The 15,317-nt window shown below is 35.9% G+C and overlaps 1 protein-coding gene across 1 annotated transcript; it reads right to left on the bottom strand.

Annotated features, from left to right (window-relative positions):
• Positions 1-7,604: 7,604 nt before the first annotated feature.
• Positions 7,605-14,867, bottom strand: LOC142358517 (uncharacterized; the record flags this gene model as incomplete). The annotated part of the gene is made up of 3 exons (XM_075409911.1): positions 7,605-7,846; positions 11,886-12,107; positions 14,803-14,867. Coding segments are annotated over 3 exons (526 nt in total), but the record flags the coding sequence as incomplete, so codon positions are not given.
• Positions 14,868-15,317: the final 450 nt, after the last annotated feature.

Below are 15,317 nucleotides of genomic sequence, written 5' to 3'. Positions count from 1 at the left end.
TACACCACAGGTATGGCTTGTACCATTTCATTGCCTGGATTACATCTAGGGCCTCTCTTTTCGTTGTTGAATATTTACATTCTGCTGGCGATAGCACTCTCCTTCCAAAAGCAACGGGATACTCAACACCATCTATGACATTTGAAAGTACTGCGCCCAAACTGTTGTCACTTGCGTCTGTGTCCAGCACGAATGGTGAGTTGTAGTCCGGATGAGATAAAACCGTGCTTTCGATCATTGCAGTTTTTAGACTCTCGAAGGCAGCTTGACAGTCTGGTGTCCAGGTGAATCTCCTATTCTTCTTCGTGATCTTGTGTAAATTTTGGCTATTCCTGCGAAGTCCTTCACAAATCTTCGATAATAGCTGCAGAATCCAATGAATGATCTCACTTCTGTGACATTTTCCGGCCTTTTCCACTCCTTTAGGGCTTTGATTTCCCCTCGTCGGGTGATATTCCTTCGGCAATTAATTCGTATCCTAAGTACGTAACTGAGTTTTGGTACAATTTGCAGTTCTTTGGCTTCAACTTCAAGTTTGCTTTCCTGAGGGCTTCAAACACAATTCGCAGATGTTCCTCGTGTTCCTCCTCTGACTTGCTGAAGGATAGAACATCGTCAAAAAAGATGTGAACAAAGCTGAAGAGGTACTCGTTAAAAATTGCTGTCATCAATCGTTGAAAAGTGCCTGGGGCATTGCAGAGCCCAAACGGTAGTCGCAGGAACTCGTAGTGACCACCATGTGGAGTAACGAATGCGGTCTTGGGTATCGCTGACTCTGCTAATGGGACCTGCCAGTATCCGGAGGCTAAATCCAGGCTCGAAAAAACCTTAGCTCCATGAAGATGATCGAGGATTTGATCGATTCTGGATAACGGGAAGGCGTCTTTTCTCGTCACTTCGTTAAGTTTTCTAAAGTTTACACACATTCTGTTGCTGCCGTCTTTTTTCGTAACAAGTACAATGGGTGCGCTGTAGGGGTTTTTGGATGGCCGCATAATATTCCGTGAGACCATATCTTCAACTTCTTGTTTCAGAACTGCCATCTTGCCTGGCGCGAGTCAATAGGGAGCAAGTTTAATTGGTCCAGCGTCTCCCGTATCAATATCGTGTTCCACTAGATGAGTCCAGTTGAGTCCAGTTTCGTGATCAGTTGAATCGGATTTCACTAGATTGCAGATCACGTTGAGCTCATCTTGTGACGTTGGTTCGAGAGGGTCGCTTTTCTCTGTTTGTAAGGGTTCACGGCCTTGTAACTCACTCTCCGCACCGCAAACCTTGACTTATCCGGTTTTCTCTGTTTTCCAAATGAATGTCAAACTCACTGTACTGCTCTCTGTACCCATCATTAGTTGCCTGGACTGAAAGTCGATCGACATTTGATTCTCTTGTAGTATGGGTGTCCCTAATATCAAGGGTACATCTGTGCCCGGGGTGACAAGAAATTCCGTCTGAACAACCATACCCGGACCGAATGCAAGGACTCCGGTGAATTTTCCTAGGATGCGGAATGGGTCTTTTGTTGCTGATAAGACTGTATCGTGGAAATCAGATAGTAACATTGGGGGTGAATAAAGTTTGTACGTCTGTTCAGATAAAATATTCACCTTGCTACCGGTGTCTAGCAGCGCTCTGTGCAACTTCCCGTTCAGTTTAGCATCAATATAAACAGTAGGTCCAAAGATGCCGCTATTGTTCTCGATACTCGCACTGTTTAAAGTTTCAAGACTCTGCGCCCTCTGCAAAATCATCTTAACAACTGGCTGGGTTTCGGCGTTTCCATCTTCTTGTCGTCTTGGAGCAGTGCTACGTTAAGGGCAGCGACTCGCAAAATGCCCCCAATCTTGACAATGATAGCATTGTACGTTGCTGTTCCGATCCACTCTTGCAGGGCTGCGCGATGTTCTCTGGGCTGGTGCAAATTCTGTTAGAAACCGACTCTGTGTATCTAAGATCCGTTCCATGATCTGCGTGTGACCTTCCTGTTGCTCCAGTAACTTGTTGAAACTCCTGATTTGGTTTTCCGTCAAGTCACTGAGCCAACATTGGTTGATAGGTCTCGGATTTCAGTTTTTTTCCACTTTCATCGTCGTCCCCTTGGGTCCAACGCACATGTTCCGTCCGCCTTGGTCGATATCGGGCATTCTCAACTTTCACAATTGCTTCGAGGGCTATGGCTCTTTGGGCGGATGCATTGAAAGTTTCTGGGTCTTCCTTGAGGAGGGTGTATCGTATTTCTCTGTCCACCAATCCATCGATGAACGCGTCCTTATTAGTTTCCTGCCTTCCTGCTGCGTCCAGGTGAGCGTTTGCTGCTTCGCCCAATTTTTGAACTCTTCGAGAGAATTCTTTAATGCTCTCCCCTTGATTTTGCTGGAGGTTCTTGATCTCGGTTCGTGCACTTCTTGCATTAGAAAATCTCCGATTCGATTGTTAAGTGCATTGAGAAGCCGCTCAATCGTCGGTGCCGGCTGTCCTTGTACTTGAACAAGGTACTGATTTGGAAGGTTGTTGTACTCGTCCAGTGCGTAGTTGTTCAAGCAAGTGGGGAGAACTGCTCGCTGCCTGGCATCGTCCCAGTTGTTCGCCTGAGCCATCGCTTCGAAATGGCGTATCCATCGCTCGAAGCAGTCGAAGTCTTTGCTCGGATAACGTAAAGGAGTTAACGGTGGAGCAGCCGCTACGATTTGCTGCTGGGCGTTGTTGTTGTTTGCGTTTGCCATTTGTTTTTCAAATTGTGTTCTACGCTGGTAATGTTAGTTTCTCTTTCTCACCAAACTGTTTCAAACACTTTGCCTTCGTTTTGAGACCCCCCGTGTCAGTGATTTTGATTTTTTTTTCAAAACAGAAATCAAAAGAAAAAACTAGAAACTACGAGTTGTTGATTTGGATTCTCAGTAATTCAAAAGTTAAAACTTTTTCACTATTGTGTAAGTTAGCAGCCAATTTTTGTTAATGCCGTGCTGATGTAACTTTTCTACATGGATCAGTCTTTATTTCTTAATTTATCTTTTTTTGTTAGTACAAAAGTTTTTTTTTTGGTTTTCACTGACAGTTCGTGAGCCCGGCTCGCGATCTTTATTCTATACCCAATTACTGTTTTTTTTGCTAGTTTCTGATAAAATTTGTTTTTTTTTTTTAACAATAAGTATCCCTCTGTGGTCGCCAGTGTAGAATTTGAAAAAACTGGGGTGGGGGAAATTCCTTATTCAAATCCCAACAATTGTAATTATCTAAATTTTCGTTAAAACAGAGAATTAGAGTAGTGGTAACTTCGAGTGCCTATTATCTTAAAATAACAGAAAAGAATATACCAGGCCCTTCTATTACTCCTAAGATTCAGATTGGAGGCAGTCGTTTGTATTAAACAGTAATTTTAAGGTTCGGTTGAGAGTTGTCTAACCTCAGCTAAGACCTATATATATGGAACAGAAAACAATTATGAATTAGGTGGCATTATGATTGAGAAGTATACCAAGTTCCCAATACAACTATTTAATACTAAGACATCAATCTAAGATCCTAAAACTACTAAGTTTGACGATGAAGGGAAGCTCGTCGTTGTTCACTCCACAACCCAACCAGACGAGTATTAGTCAACTTGAATAGAACACTATGACATTGCCCATCAGGTACTTCAGGCTACCGCAGACAGTGATAATGTCTACCTGGTTCGCCATTCCATACTACATGGGTTAACTTAGCTCGCCAAGTCATCAACGATCAGGCAGCCCCGACCTCAGAGTGGCTTTCACTATTCAGTCTTCTAAAGGAGCGCGGCCGATTAATACTCTCAGAAGCACTCGTCTTGAAGGCGTCTGTAGTTCCCTTCTCCAAAGTCCAAGTCCCGGGAAATCTTAACTTAACCTAATAGTGATTGATCTCTGTAAAACCACCTATGTATCCTAAGATAGATATGTCAAGTTCTGGTTTAATGCCAATTTATAACTCTAAGAAATTACTTGACTTAGAAATTAAAGATTTCAAAGTTACCACAGACCTTATTCCTAACTAAATCAAAGTTTTATTCAACCAAGTTGTGTTCTCAAAAAGTCTACTAACTATTTTCTATTTCTCTATTCGATCTCTGAGTCTACACCGACTCTATCGATTTGTCCTAAGAAGTTAGAATAATCGAAACTAAGGAAAGACTATTACCGCTGAGAATAACGAGGATTGTATAATAAGCAGTGAATTTAGAATGAGGAAATTGGGTTAAGAAAACGGCTCAAAAATCAGCCCTATTTATAATCATTATCCGTGCGAAAAATCAAGATACAATACTAATCTGAGCACCATGATTTATAGTGATGGTCGTACGGGATATCGAATATGGTTTATTTCTACAAAATTCCTAGAAATCAGTCGCGAGGAATACCATTTATAGAATGCTTTTGCATTTTTCTAAGAAATCATTCACACTTCCAGAGATTTCAAAATCAGTTAAAACATGCTGAAGAGAATAATCTGACTCTAATAATAGCTATCTAGAATCATCATTTTGAACCGAATATTGTTTAACAGTACCATTTCTCAAAGATTCATTTATATCAATTTGCTCTTGTCTTAATAAAACTGGTAAGTTAAATGTTCTAAGTTTTAATACTATAGTTTGAATCAAAGTTAATTTCGGATTCGGTTTATACGGTTCAAATATTAAAGGTTAGTTCAATTTTCTACGTTTCTAAATTTCTATATTCTACAGACTACTCCCCAGAACCAGCTAAAAACATTAGACCAAAATTATCCATATGGTTTTGCAGTAAGAAGATTCTACTCAAAGTGATGATCTAAACCAAGTTCACGCACTATACAGCACCGCTAAACGCGTTAATTTTTATCTCTATCTCTCATTTTAAATCTCTCAAATTATATTGCCATCAAATGATTCTCTTTTGTGTCTCTTTCTGGTGCTTTTTTCATATCATTTCGTCTCGAGTGCCATTTTTACTCAGTTTAAAAAATTAAATCAAACTATAACACCTTAAGTAAACATCGCGTCTTCCATCTCAAAAATAACAAACTCCAAAAGAGGGCTACCTTCTTATGTAAACAAATGTTTGTCAAATTTTGCTGCGTTATTGATATACTGTCAACACTGTCAACTGTGGTTCAATTTTCACCTTGTTCTAAATGAACAACATATGGACCCCATTTTAAGCAAAGCCACTTCTCTTGGGTGTTTTCCAATATACCCCCCCCCCCCATTATGGTATAATTACTATTGTTTGCCCAGTAAACATTGTAGGCTACATTGAAAAGTTTTATCAACCATATTAGTTATCAAAACCGACACCATCGTCAACCATAATTTCTTCCAGACCTCCAGGGATCATCTAAGGTTCACAGTAAAAATCTTGGGTCAGAATTGCAAAAAACGTTTCTCGGGAAACCCCATGCATACGTTCACCTACCAACAACTTCTTATCATCTGCTAACCAACTATTTAAAAAATGGTCACCAGCAAATGCTCGTTTTGCTCCTGTTTTTATTGATATTTCAGAAAACTTCTGGTCAAACCTGATATGAAAAATGAATCCAATCGTGACCGGATTAATTTGTTTGCCAATTCTCATGTCTAATAGACAACAACTTACTCAAGAATAATATTGTCATAATATTTTCAGTTGCCAACAATTCGCAATTGACAAAGAATACTTCTCTTTTAAGGAATTAACATAAAATTACAAACAATTTTGCTTCTTAATTTTTTTTCATACAATAAATGATGATGGGGTGATGGGTTTTACCCTGTTTCCAATAAAAGAAAACTTGTAGTGTCATTTCTCTTGCAAAATTAATTTCTGCGCTTTAAAATCAAATTTGTAACCTCTTCAAACTATCAATTTTAATTCAAAAACAAATTCGATCTGTGATCTAAACTTCAATTAATTTGATCACTTATTTGGAATTTGACCTGAAGCGCATTTACGTATCTGCTGAGTAAATGAAGTATATTAACCGCTCAATGTGTTTTTGCTTAACATTTTACCTTGTAACGATATTGAAGTACTAGGAGGCCTATAATCAAAAAGTTTCTTAAAATTTCTGGGAAAAAATTCGATCGTAATAGCATAATAGCAGCACTGCGAAATTTGTATGAAAATCTTTTAAGGTCTTAATTGGTTTTTAAACTGACTCAACACAGAGCAATCTTAATCATTTTTTTCAACATCTCCAAGAATATCCCGCAAAAAAATTAGAAGTTATTGAAAAGGAAGTTTAATTCATATCCAAATTGTTGAACAGGATTTTTTCGTGCTTCTTCTTTAAAAAAATTAGTTGAATATAACAAATATAAAGATTCTACATCTAGTTTCAGCGGTCCCCTGTAAAAATCTTTTTCTAGCATTGAAAAATTATTAACTTGAAGTCGCTCAAGAGTATAACTTAATAAAAATTCCTGCAGAAAAATTCTAAGCTTGAGAGAACAGTAGCAGCATAATTACTTTAGATTTTGCAAAGAATCACCACTAAATTTGTCGGATTATTGCTGAAATTTGCAAGAAATGCGATGAATGAGGTTTTTTATATTTTATGGTGTACAAAGAGTTTAATGTAATGAAGGCAACGTTTTACATACTTTTCTCGATACATATTTTTGTGTTTGCAAGGTGCCTATATGATGCAAAAAACATAGTGTTTGCTTAGCTTTTGCTTTGAAAAAGCTTGAGTTCGCAAAGTGAGCGCAAACTTTGAAAAGATTTTTGCTTCCTAATTTCTTGAAAATTGGAAAATTGCGCCTTTTATCAAGTCAAACAATTTTCAGAAAAGGCGCTTTGATTTTAAACATCGCACATTTTTATGGCTGCGTTTGGTAAAAAGGGTTTAGCAAATGGGGAAAAGTTTGGAAATTAATTTAGAGAATGGACACCAAAAAGTTTTGGGATCTTTTCAGTTTGTGCCCCCCTCCCAGTACATTATGCAAGTATCATGTCAAAAATGGCACGTGTGTCTGGTCGTAGCAAATAATATGCGCCCACTATGCTGGGGGGCACAAACGGAAATGATCCAAGTTTTGATAATTAATATGATTAAATTAGAAATATTTAGTTGACAAGAATTTGAAGCTGTAAAAAATGCGCTCAATTGGTAGAACAAATCAAGATATAGTAGACGATTGACGGGGCAATGGAAGCAGAAGCGTTTATGAAGGGGGAATACCTGGATTTTCATCTGATTTGGTATTTTTAGTTTGGGTTAATTTGGCCTGAAAGCTGAATTAGTTGAATTCCTGTAAGAGTTTCAGCGAAAAGAATTAAACGATACAAATTGTAACTCCTTGCAGTTCTCAAATGCTTCTCTAAAATTCACTGGCAAAAATATGATAAGTAATTTAATCGCATTCACTACTAAAAAACATAAGATTAAGATCATAACATAAGCATATATATTTTCTTCACCAGACCTCACTGCGGTCATCACAATTTTTTATCGCAAAGCCCGAGCTCGCGTGAATTAATGAGTAATATTCAGAAATTTTGCAATCCACTTTTTTTTCAAATTTTGCTTTTTTACATATTTGCATAGTTGCAACTCTAATAACTTTTTCAAAACGCATTGTGATGTAAAATAGTGAAAACTTGAAGTCGTTGATTAGAAAGATTAAATCACAAAATGTAGTTTTCAATCAGACTAGTTATTTGGGGTCTGAAATGAGTCACATTCACGAAAATTTCCTCCCCTTTGCAACCAGTGTATTGCCCAGACTGATCTTTAGATTCATTGGCAATTGGCTTCACAATTCCGTAGAGACATTTTGGTTGCCTGATTGCAACTCCATTATCATCAACTCTGCATTCAAATTGGTACACTGGGGATCCGGCATCATTCAGACATGAATTGGCGTCTAAAAATTAGTGAAATTAGGGATGATCCAGCTCGAAAACTCAGACCAAAAATCATTTATAAGTTGCCAGAAATAATTGTAATAAAAATAATCGAATCTTCACCTGGAGTTTCATTTTTAGAAAATTGACAATTACCAAAAACTGACAGAAACATCAATAATAGATTGCCATCTAATACAAGAAGACGATAGAGCCCGGTATTTGAAGAAGCAAGAAATAACTGGAAGAAAAAATATGGAAAATTAGGAAATGGTCACTAAATGTTCTGATAATTAATATGATTAATTTAAAAACATTTAGTTGACAAGAATTTGAAGTAAGAAAATAACTCATCTAAATTTACAGACCAATTATGTGTATTGGTCTTGTTTTTTGTTTTGTCAACAGTTTTCAGAATTAGTTCCTTTTTAATTCTCATTTTACCACTTGCTTTAGCTAATTGCTACTTAGCTTGCTTATCATAAATTTCAAGTTTCAAGACACGTTGCGGCAATAAAGTTAAAAACTCTCAAAAAAACGGACACCAAGACGAAAAAGTTGAAATGAAAATCTGTCAATGCTTGTCTCACGTTTGGAGAGACTCAAATGGAACCTTACAGACTCACAATGCAGAGACATGAGTCTGTAAGCTAGTTCGATGAAAAGTCATATGTAGCAAACTGTTTCAGTTAAAAAGTAGGTTATATTAAACATGGATTGAAACTGGGTGCCTAAAAAATTTTTGCCTGGTTTTTGTTTAAAATTCTGCACATATCTGTAGTATGTCATCTCAACATGTTCTGACTATACCCCTATTACCTCTCCTATTTATCGGAGCAAATGTTTCAAGCTATTGAACCAGATAATTTCGCTATCTGCTTCAAGCTAATGATCACACCTTCGTGCGTTCATCAGACCTTTCGTGCGTTCATGTCCAGACTTTGGTGCGTTTTTCCGTGTTTCAAGACTATGTAAACTTGAACGCACGACACCTCCATTGTGCGTTCATCTGGATCTGAACATATCGACTTTCCGTCTGGGACTTCAACCTGGGAGTAGTTGGCGCAGTTTTATAACTGCATATCATATTCTTGTAAACTAATCAAAACTTGCCAGTTTTTTGCAGGATCCTTGCGAGTTATCTATTCTGATATAATTTTAAATCAAGGCTCTAGAATGAGCCTTTTGCAACAAATTAATGCTCTAAGTTTCAGAAATTAAATCGATGGAAAAAACTCAACCTCGATTCAAAATCTTGCAATCTGCAAGAAATTAGGAAGCGTCTTAGTTCAGAAAACTTTTTTGAGGAAAGACCATACGTAAATAGAAACTTGCAGTTGATAGAATTTCAACCAGTGGAAAACATTCCACGTGATTTCTTTGGCGTAGTTCTTTTGAAATTGAAATATCTCAAAAACCTAGTAATTTTCTTGCAAGTTTTGAATAGACGTATACATTTTCTGCACGCGACTTGAAAGGTCACAAAATCATTCTATAGGACTTCGATTTTGAGCAAACGAGGGAATAAATTTTGTGAACTTTTTTCAAGACTTAGTTTATTCAAAAACTCTTACAGAAAGGGGAAATGTTCGCAAAAACACTATTGTTTTTGTATCTCTATTTTGTTCATCAAGACTGTTAATGCAATTCCCATTTGCTACAAGAATTTGATTGAAATCTCATCATTAAATTGAAAGAAAGATATGAGATCGGTTGAATTTTAAAAAAAATATGCATCAGTTTTTATTCACTTCCGATTTCTGGTTTGAGTGTTCGAGCTGAGTACATATTTTATTTTTCAATACATTTTTTTTCAATTCACTATATATGAGATTGTTTAGTTCCCTACTTAAAATGCTCTTTTGTTTTGCAAGATAGGTTTGATAAACTTTTGAACACCTAAAACAGCCGTTAACATATCAATTAATTAATTGTCTCAAGTCCAAATGCTAACGTGATTTAGGGCATTTCAAGCGCAATTAGTGTTTTGGATTCTTAATTTGTACGAAAAAATTCACAAAACGAGTATTCATTCTCGAAAAAATACAATAAAAAAGGAGGTATTAAAAGAATCATATTGACGAATTGAGAGAATTTGAACAAACGCTGAATCTGGATACACAAAGCGCAGCAGAGAAAATTTCTGTTGACAAACCGGTTGAAGAAAAACTAAGCATTTTGAGTATGAACTTGTTGTTAAAATCATTTTACTGAATACAACGGGAAAATGTCGAAAAAAGTTACCTTATTAATTGAAGATTTTGTTAATCTGTTAAGGTAAAATGCATATAAAAACTTTTGGAAACTTTTTTTTGGAAAATTGAAGATTGATCGATTCATCCTTACCTGGCAAAAATTTTTTAGCTTGGCTGTAAACCAAACCAGAACTTGTCATCTCTAATCCAATAAAACTGCAAAAGAACCATTTTTTTGACGCTTTATTATTAAGCAAAGTATTCAATGTTTTTTTAAAAAAACCAAAATTCAATGCCTACCTGATTGTTAAATGGCAGACACTTTGCTCAATTTTGCATATGAGAAGATTTTGGTTAGACTCAAGAAAAACATTTAGCTCAAATTCAACCGGGTCCTCGACGATGTAGTTAAAGTCTTTTTTACCTCCCCCCTCGTAATTTATAGGTTTTTTCATAAGTCGAGATTTTGATCTGGGAACAAAAACTATTTTTGCGTTTAAGTTGACGAGTTGACGGTATTAAAATTTTTATTTCGAAAACAAACTATTGAACAAACATAAGTCGGGTCAGAAAGTGTAAAGCTGATTCAAGCAAAACTTTAAAATGTAAAGAACAAATTACAATGACGCTTTAACGCCAAGAAGTGCTCCATTAAAAGATTATTATCATAGGAATCTTAACAAGACCAAGTTCATGTCAACAACTTTTTAAGAACCTGTAATAGCTAGAAACTACAAAAATTTAATTCAAAAGCAAGCCGGTTTTTTAATTCTTCGATGTCACGAAAAGTGATTAATATACTTCAAAGAATTGATGAAAAAACGAAAATGTATTAGTTTTGTTTTCCGTTACAATTGGCAGTTGTAATGATTTTACCTAAAAATTTACGTAGCTGGCGTCCTAAAAACAGAGTTTGGAAGTCCTACAGGAAAAACAGAAAAGTCAAAAACGTTAAAAACAAAAACGAAGAAAAACAGTAATTTTCGATCATTTGAAAAAAAGACTTCTTTACCTTACAGTATAAAGTGAATTACCACTAATTGTCGATCTCAAACCAAAGCAGATTAATTTCTATTCGTTGAACTTTTACATTTTTACTACTTTTGTCATCTCTATTCACCTTACGTGATTAATGTTTATGTGACTTTTGCTATTTAAAGCAACGGATTTTTTCTGTTTGTGCCCCGCATCTTAATGGGTGCATATTATTTGGAACCCCGGATGCACGTGCTATATTTTTACATAATAGTTTACCATGTAATGACACGTGCTCTGTAATTGGGGGGTGCATAACGTATTGAAGGTGGGGGGCACAAACGGAAAAGACCCGAAGCAACTTACTGTAAACAATCCTAATTTTACCCGCACCGTAGGCATGAATCAGCTATAACTTAGTTTAAAAAGTTTTGAGCTCATGAATTTAAACAACTCTTTAACTGTACCTCATATCACTTATCTTTTTTTAACCTTAACAGTTAAAATAAAATGATCTGAGATTTACCTCAACTCCTACGAGACTCTTTTTGACTGCCTTATCACTTCCTTAGTTGGCTAATTTTTAAAGGGTTTAAAGTAGAGTTAAGGCCAAATTGCTCTAATTTATAAGCGACGTTAAATAAAATAAAATAGAAAGTTGAGGAGTTGGTCAAATTAGAAGAGTGGTTTTAGCTTAGATTTCAGGCTTTTTTTGCAAAGCTTTTTCAGGATTTTATGCAAAAGTACAGATCACGTTAAATTACGTAAAAGTTAAATTTGGAAACGAAATATAACTTAAGTATTCAGTAATGCTGAAGTTTCCTAACGTTTACTTATCATATAATTTAAAGTTAATCTAGCATACACATAAATTTCCTTCAAAACCCACCATTTATTTTATCAGTGCAAATATCCGAATCGTCACAAAAGTGAAGTGGGTCGACAAATGGAATGAATCCTTTCTGCAAGAAGTTGACGGAGAAGATGGCCTCGTGGAGCACACTAGGATAAATCTTTTCTGTCCTCCGGGTAGATCCCATCCCACACACTCCTATCAGTTCGCCCTGCCGAACAGCTGTCTCGCATATTGGTATACTTTGCGCTATATTGGCTAAATGAACAAAACTACCGATTTTGTTAAAATCGATAATATTACGTATGAGCAGTTATTGCATATTTAACAAATACTCGGGTCGAGGTTTGGTCAAAAAATAATGTAAGATTAGCGGCGAATAGCGGTGAAAAAAAACTTTTTTCACCGCAAAGCGCCCGCATTTTTAGCGTTGAATGTGGTGAATTTTTACGGTTTTTTGCGGGGAAAAATTTTTTTCACCGCATTCAACGGATTTCTTACAAAAAAGAAACTGCCGTACGCGGGTTCAAACCTCTCACCTCCTGAATGACAACAACTTCTTATTCCACTGCCCCATCTGTCACTTAATTAAATGATATTTCCTGTGAATTTAAGATAAGCGTTGAAATTAAGGGTGAATATTTGTAAGATTTGCGATTTTAGCGCTAAATTTTTTTTTTCACCGCATTCTGCTGGTAGCGTTGAATTTTTTTTCTCCGCATTCTGCTGGTAGCGGTGAAAAATGTTCTTTCACTCTTTAAGCGGTGAAAAAAAATTCTTCACCACTTAAATGTTTTTTTTTTCACCGTATTCATCGCATTGAGCGCAAATCTTACACTTTTACCCAAGTTCACCGAAAATCTTAGATCTTTTTATCGATTTTTAGCGGTGACACCTCGACCCGGGTACTGAGAATATATTGACAATGATCAAGAGAAACATGATCTAAAAAGACAAACTAATTCTTCATTTTTGCAAAAATTTTAACATTTTTTCAGGAGGGGGAAAATTTTTTTAGTACGTTGGTATTTGTTCGATGCTCACATTAATTGCCTTCCTTACTGTTGTGCAAAAGTGGGTTAAAAAAGACCACAGACAATTTTGTACAAGTTTAAAAAAGCTGCGGATCGAAGAAGCCGAAACCCAAAATCTGTGGCACTGCTTTAGGGTACTGACAAAAACAAAATAATAGAATGCTTTTTTCTTATCTGCAATGAACTTAAAGACATAAAATTAAGGGGTTACAGTATTTTGTTTCAGAGAAAACAAATAAAGCTGGGAATCTTTGAAAACTTAGCATATTAAAAAACTTAGCCGATATATTTTAGAAACGAAAGAATGCTTTTCGAAAAGAGAGACAGCTGAGCTGACTATATTGCACCTGTAGGCGTCTCTCCAACAAAGACAATTTTTTCCAATTGTTTTCAGAAAAGAAAAGATTTGCAGAAAATCTTTATGTGCGTGTTAAAAAGCTTCTTTGCAGTCGAGTCATAAACTAGTCAAAATAGAAACAATATGGCAGCAGTAATAGTCAAGCCGAGTTAGAGGCTCTTGGAAGTTGGTAGCAGAGCAAATCAGAGCTGAATAAGTCTAAAAACATTCCGTTTTTTAGGATGCCGAGTAGCCTTTCATGTCACAATTTGCCAGTCTTGATTTTTGAGCAAAATTTATTTCATGAAAAATATTATGTTCAGCTTAACTCTCGCCACCAAGACTTGCTCTATATGTGATTCAAACTAACGCTTGGGTATTTGTAAGATTTAATTTTTGTAGCTAGCCGTAACCACTAAGCTAAATGGCCTTGGTGATAACTGCCTACCAACTAGCTAATGTATAAATAGTGTTTATACTACTATAGTAATCCCCATTATAAGCTACAAAGTTATTATTTTATTCTGCTGAGACTTAATTTTAGGGTATCAGTAAATTTCAGACAATACAGGATAAACTTATCCTGGGCGAACTCTCTGACCTCAAAAATAATCGGATCTTTTCCGTTTGTGCCCCCTTATTGGGTGCATATTATTCACACCCCCAGACTAACGTGCCATTTTTTTACATAACAATTTACTGTGTTATGATACGTGCTCTGTTAACCGGTTTGCATAACGTACTGGAGGCACAAAACGGAAAAGATCCCAATATTCATATTGAAGAAAAACTGCACATAAAGAAACCTAAATTATTGTGGAGATGCAATGTTTCAGAACTGAAAAAAGTTTTTATTCTTGAAAAGTGGTTCACTGTTGAAATACTCTGAGACTTAAGTCGGGGTTATCATGAAAATATGTGCTGGTCTTTTTTTGAATATTCAAAACCCAAAGACAGGTTAATAAATGTTCCTGTTTTCAAATACGCGGTATTCAACAAATATATTTTATTAGTTCAGAAAAGATATAATCTTTTGGCAGTTATTATAAGAAATCAGCGCAACAAAACTAAGCAACAAAATCGATTTTACTGCGAATGACCACAATGTTTTGACAAAGCAAACCAAGTAAAAACTTTTCTTATCATGCTCACGTAACAACAGTACGTAGCAATATCAAACTAAGTATTAACAAATTGCATTGCGGCTAACCTGTTCAGGGGTACAAAGAATTCATGTTAAAAGTTTTTTCAAAAACGTTATGGACAAATTTTTTTTATTTATAGTTTTGGGATAAATTGTCAAATATTCCTTATAGTAAGTAAAAGCAAAACTTTTATAGCTCACAAATAATGGTCGAGCTTACTTCCAATTCATTATAAATTGAAAAGATACAATTTCGGAATATTTCGATATTTAAGTCAAGATCAGTCAAAAATATATTCAACAAAACTTTAGCAATCAGCCGTTGATGTAAACTTGAGCATACAACCATTAAAAACCGATGTGTAATTTTGGCTCAGCATTTTATCCAATAAAAAACAAACTCTTAATTGATCAGAGCATGTCTGTTTGACGGCTTACCTGAAATGTAATGCTTCAAGCGTAACAGTGCCAGAACATTTTCAGTTCTCTCGGCTTCATTGGGGCTGAAACACGAATAGTGAAAAGTTCCACATTATTGAAGGAAGCTTAAATAAAAAAACGCTCTCATCCTTCATTGAACTTTTTCTAAGGTATGGTATTAGAAGTATAGCAGTATCCCTATCAAAAATCTTTCGGCAACATCGTCAATTTTGTGACAGGGACTGAAACCGGCTTCGATCAAAAGTCATTTTTAATCCAAATTGATATTAATGAGAAACTTCCCAAAAAATTGTTATAACTATTCAGCTCTGATGTCAGAACTACAACACGTTTGTGACTTTCTTATACTATGTTCGAATGTTGCTATGCATTTCCGACTAGAGGGGATACTGCTCAAATTATAATTGTGCTAACGGTACACAAAAAGTAAACAATCTTTCAATATTGATCGTATTTCAGTCATACAGTCGAGCAACGAACTCACGGTCCCCCAAACAAAGTAACATTACCGA

Source organism: Convolutriloba macropyga, unplaced genomic scaffold, assembly GCF_964194025.1.
Source record: "Convolutriloba macropyga unplaced genomic scaffold, txConMacr16.3 SCAFFOLD_3606, whole genome shotgun sequence".
Lineage (NCBI taxonomy): Eukaryota > Metazoa > Xenacoelomorpha > Acoela > Convolutidae > Convolutriloba > Convolutriloba macropyga.
Note: the sequence above shows the minus strand (reverse complement) of the source record. Positions and strands in the feature narration are given on the sequence as shown.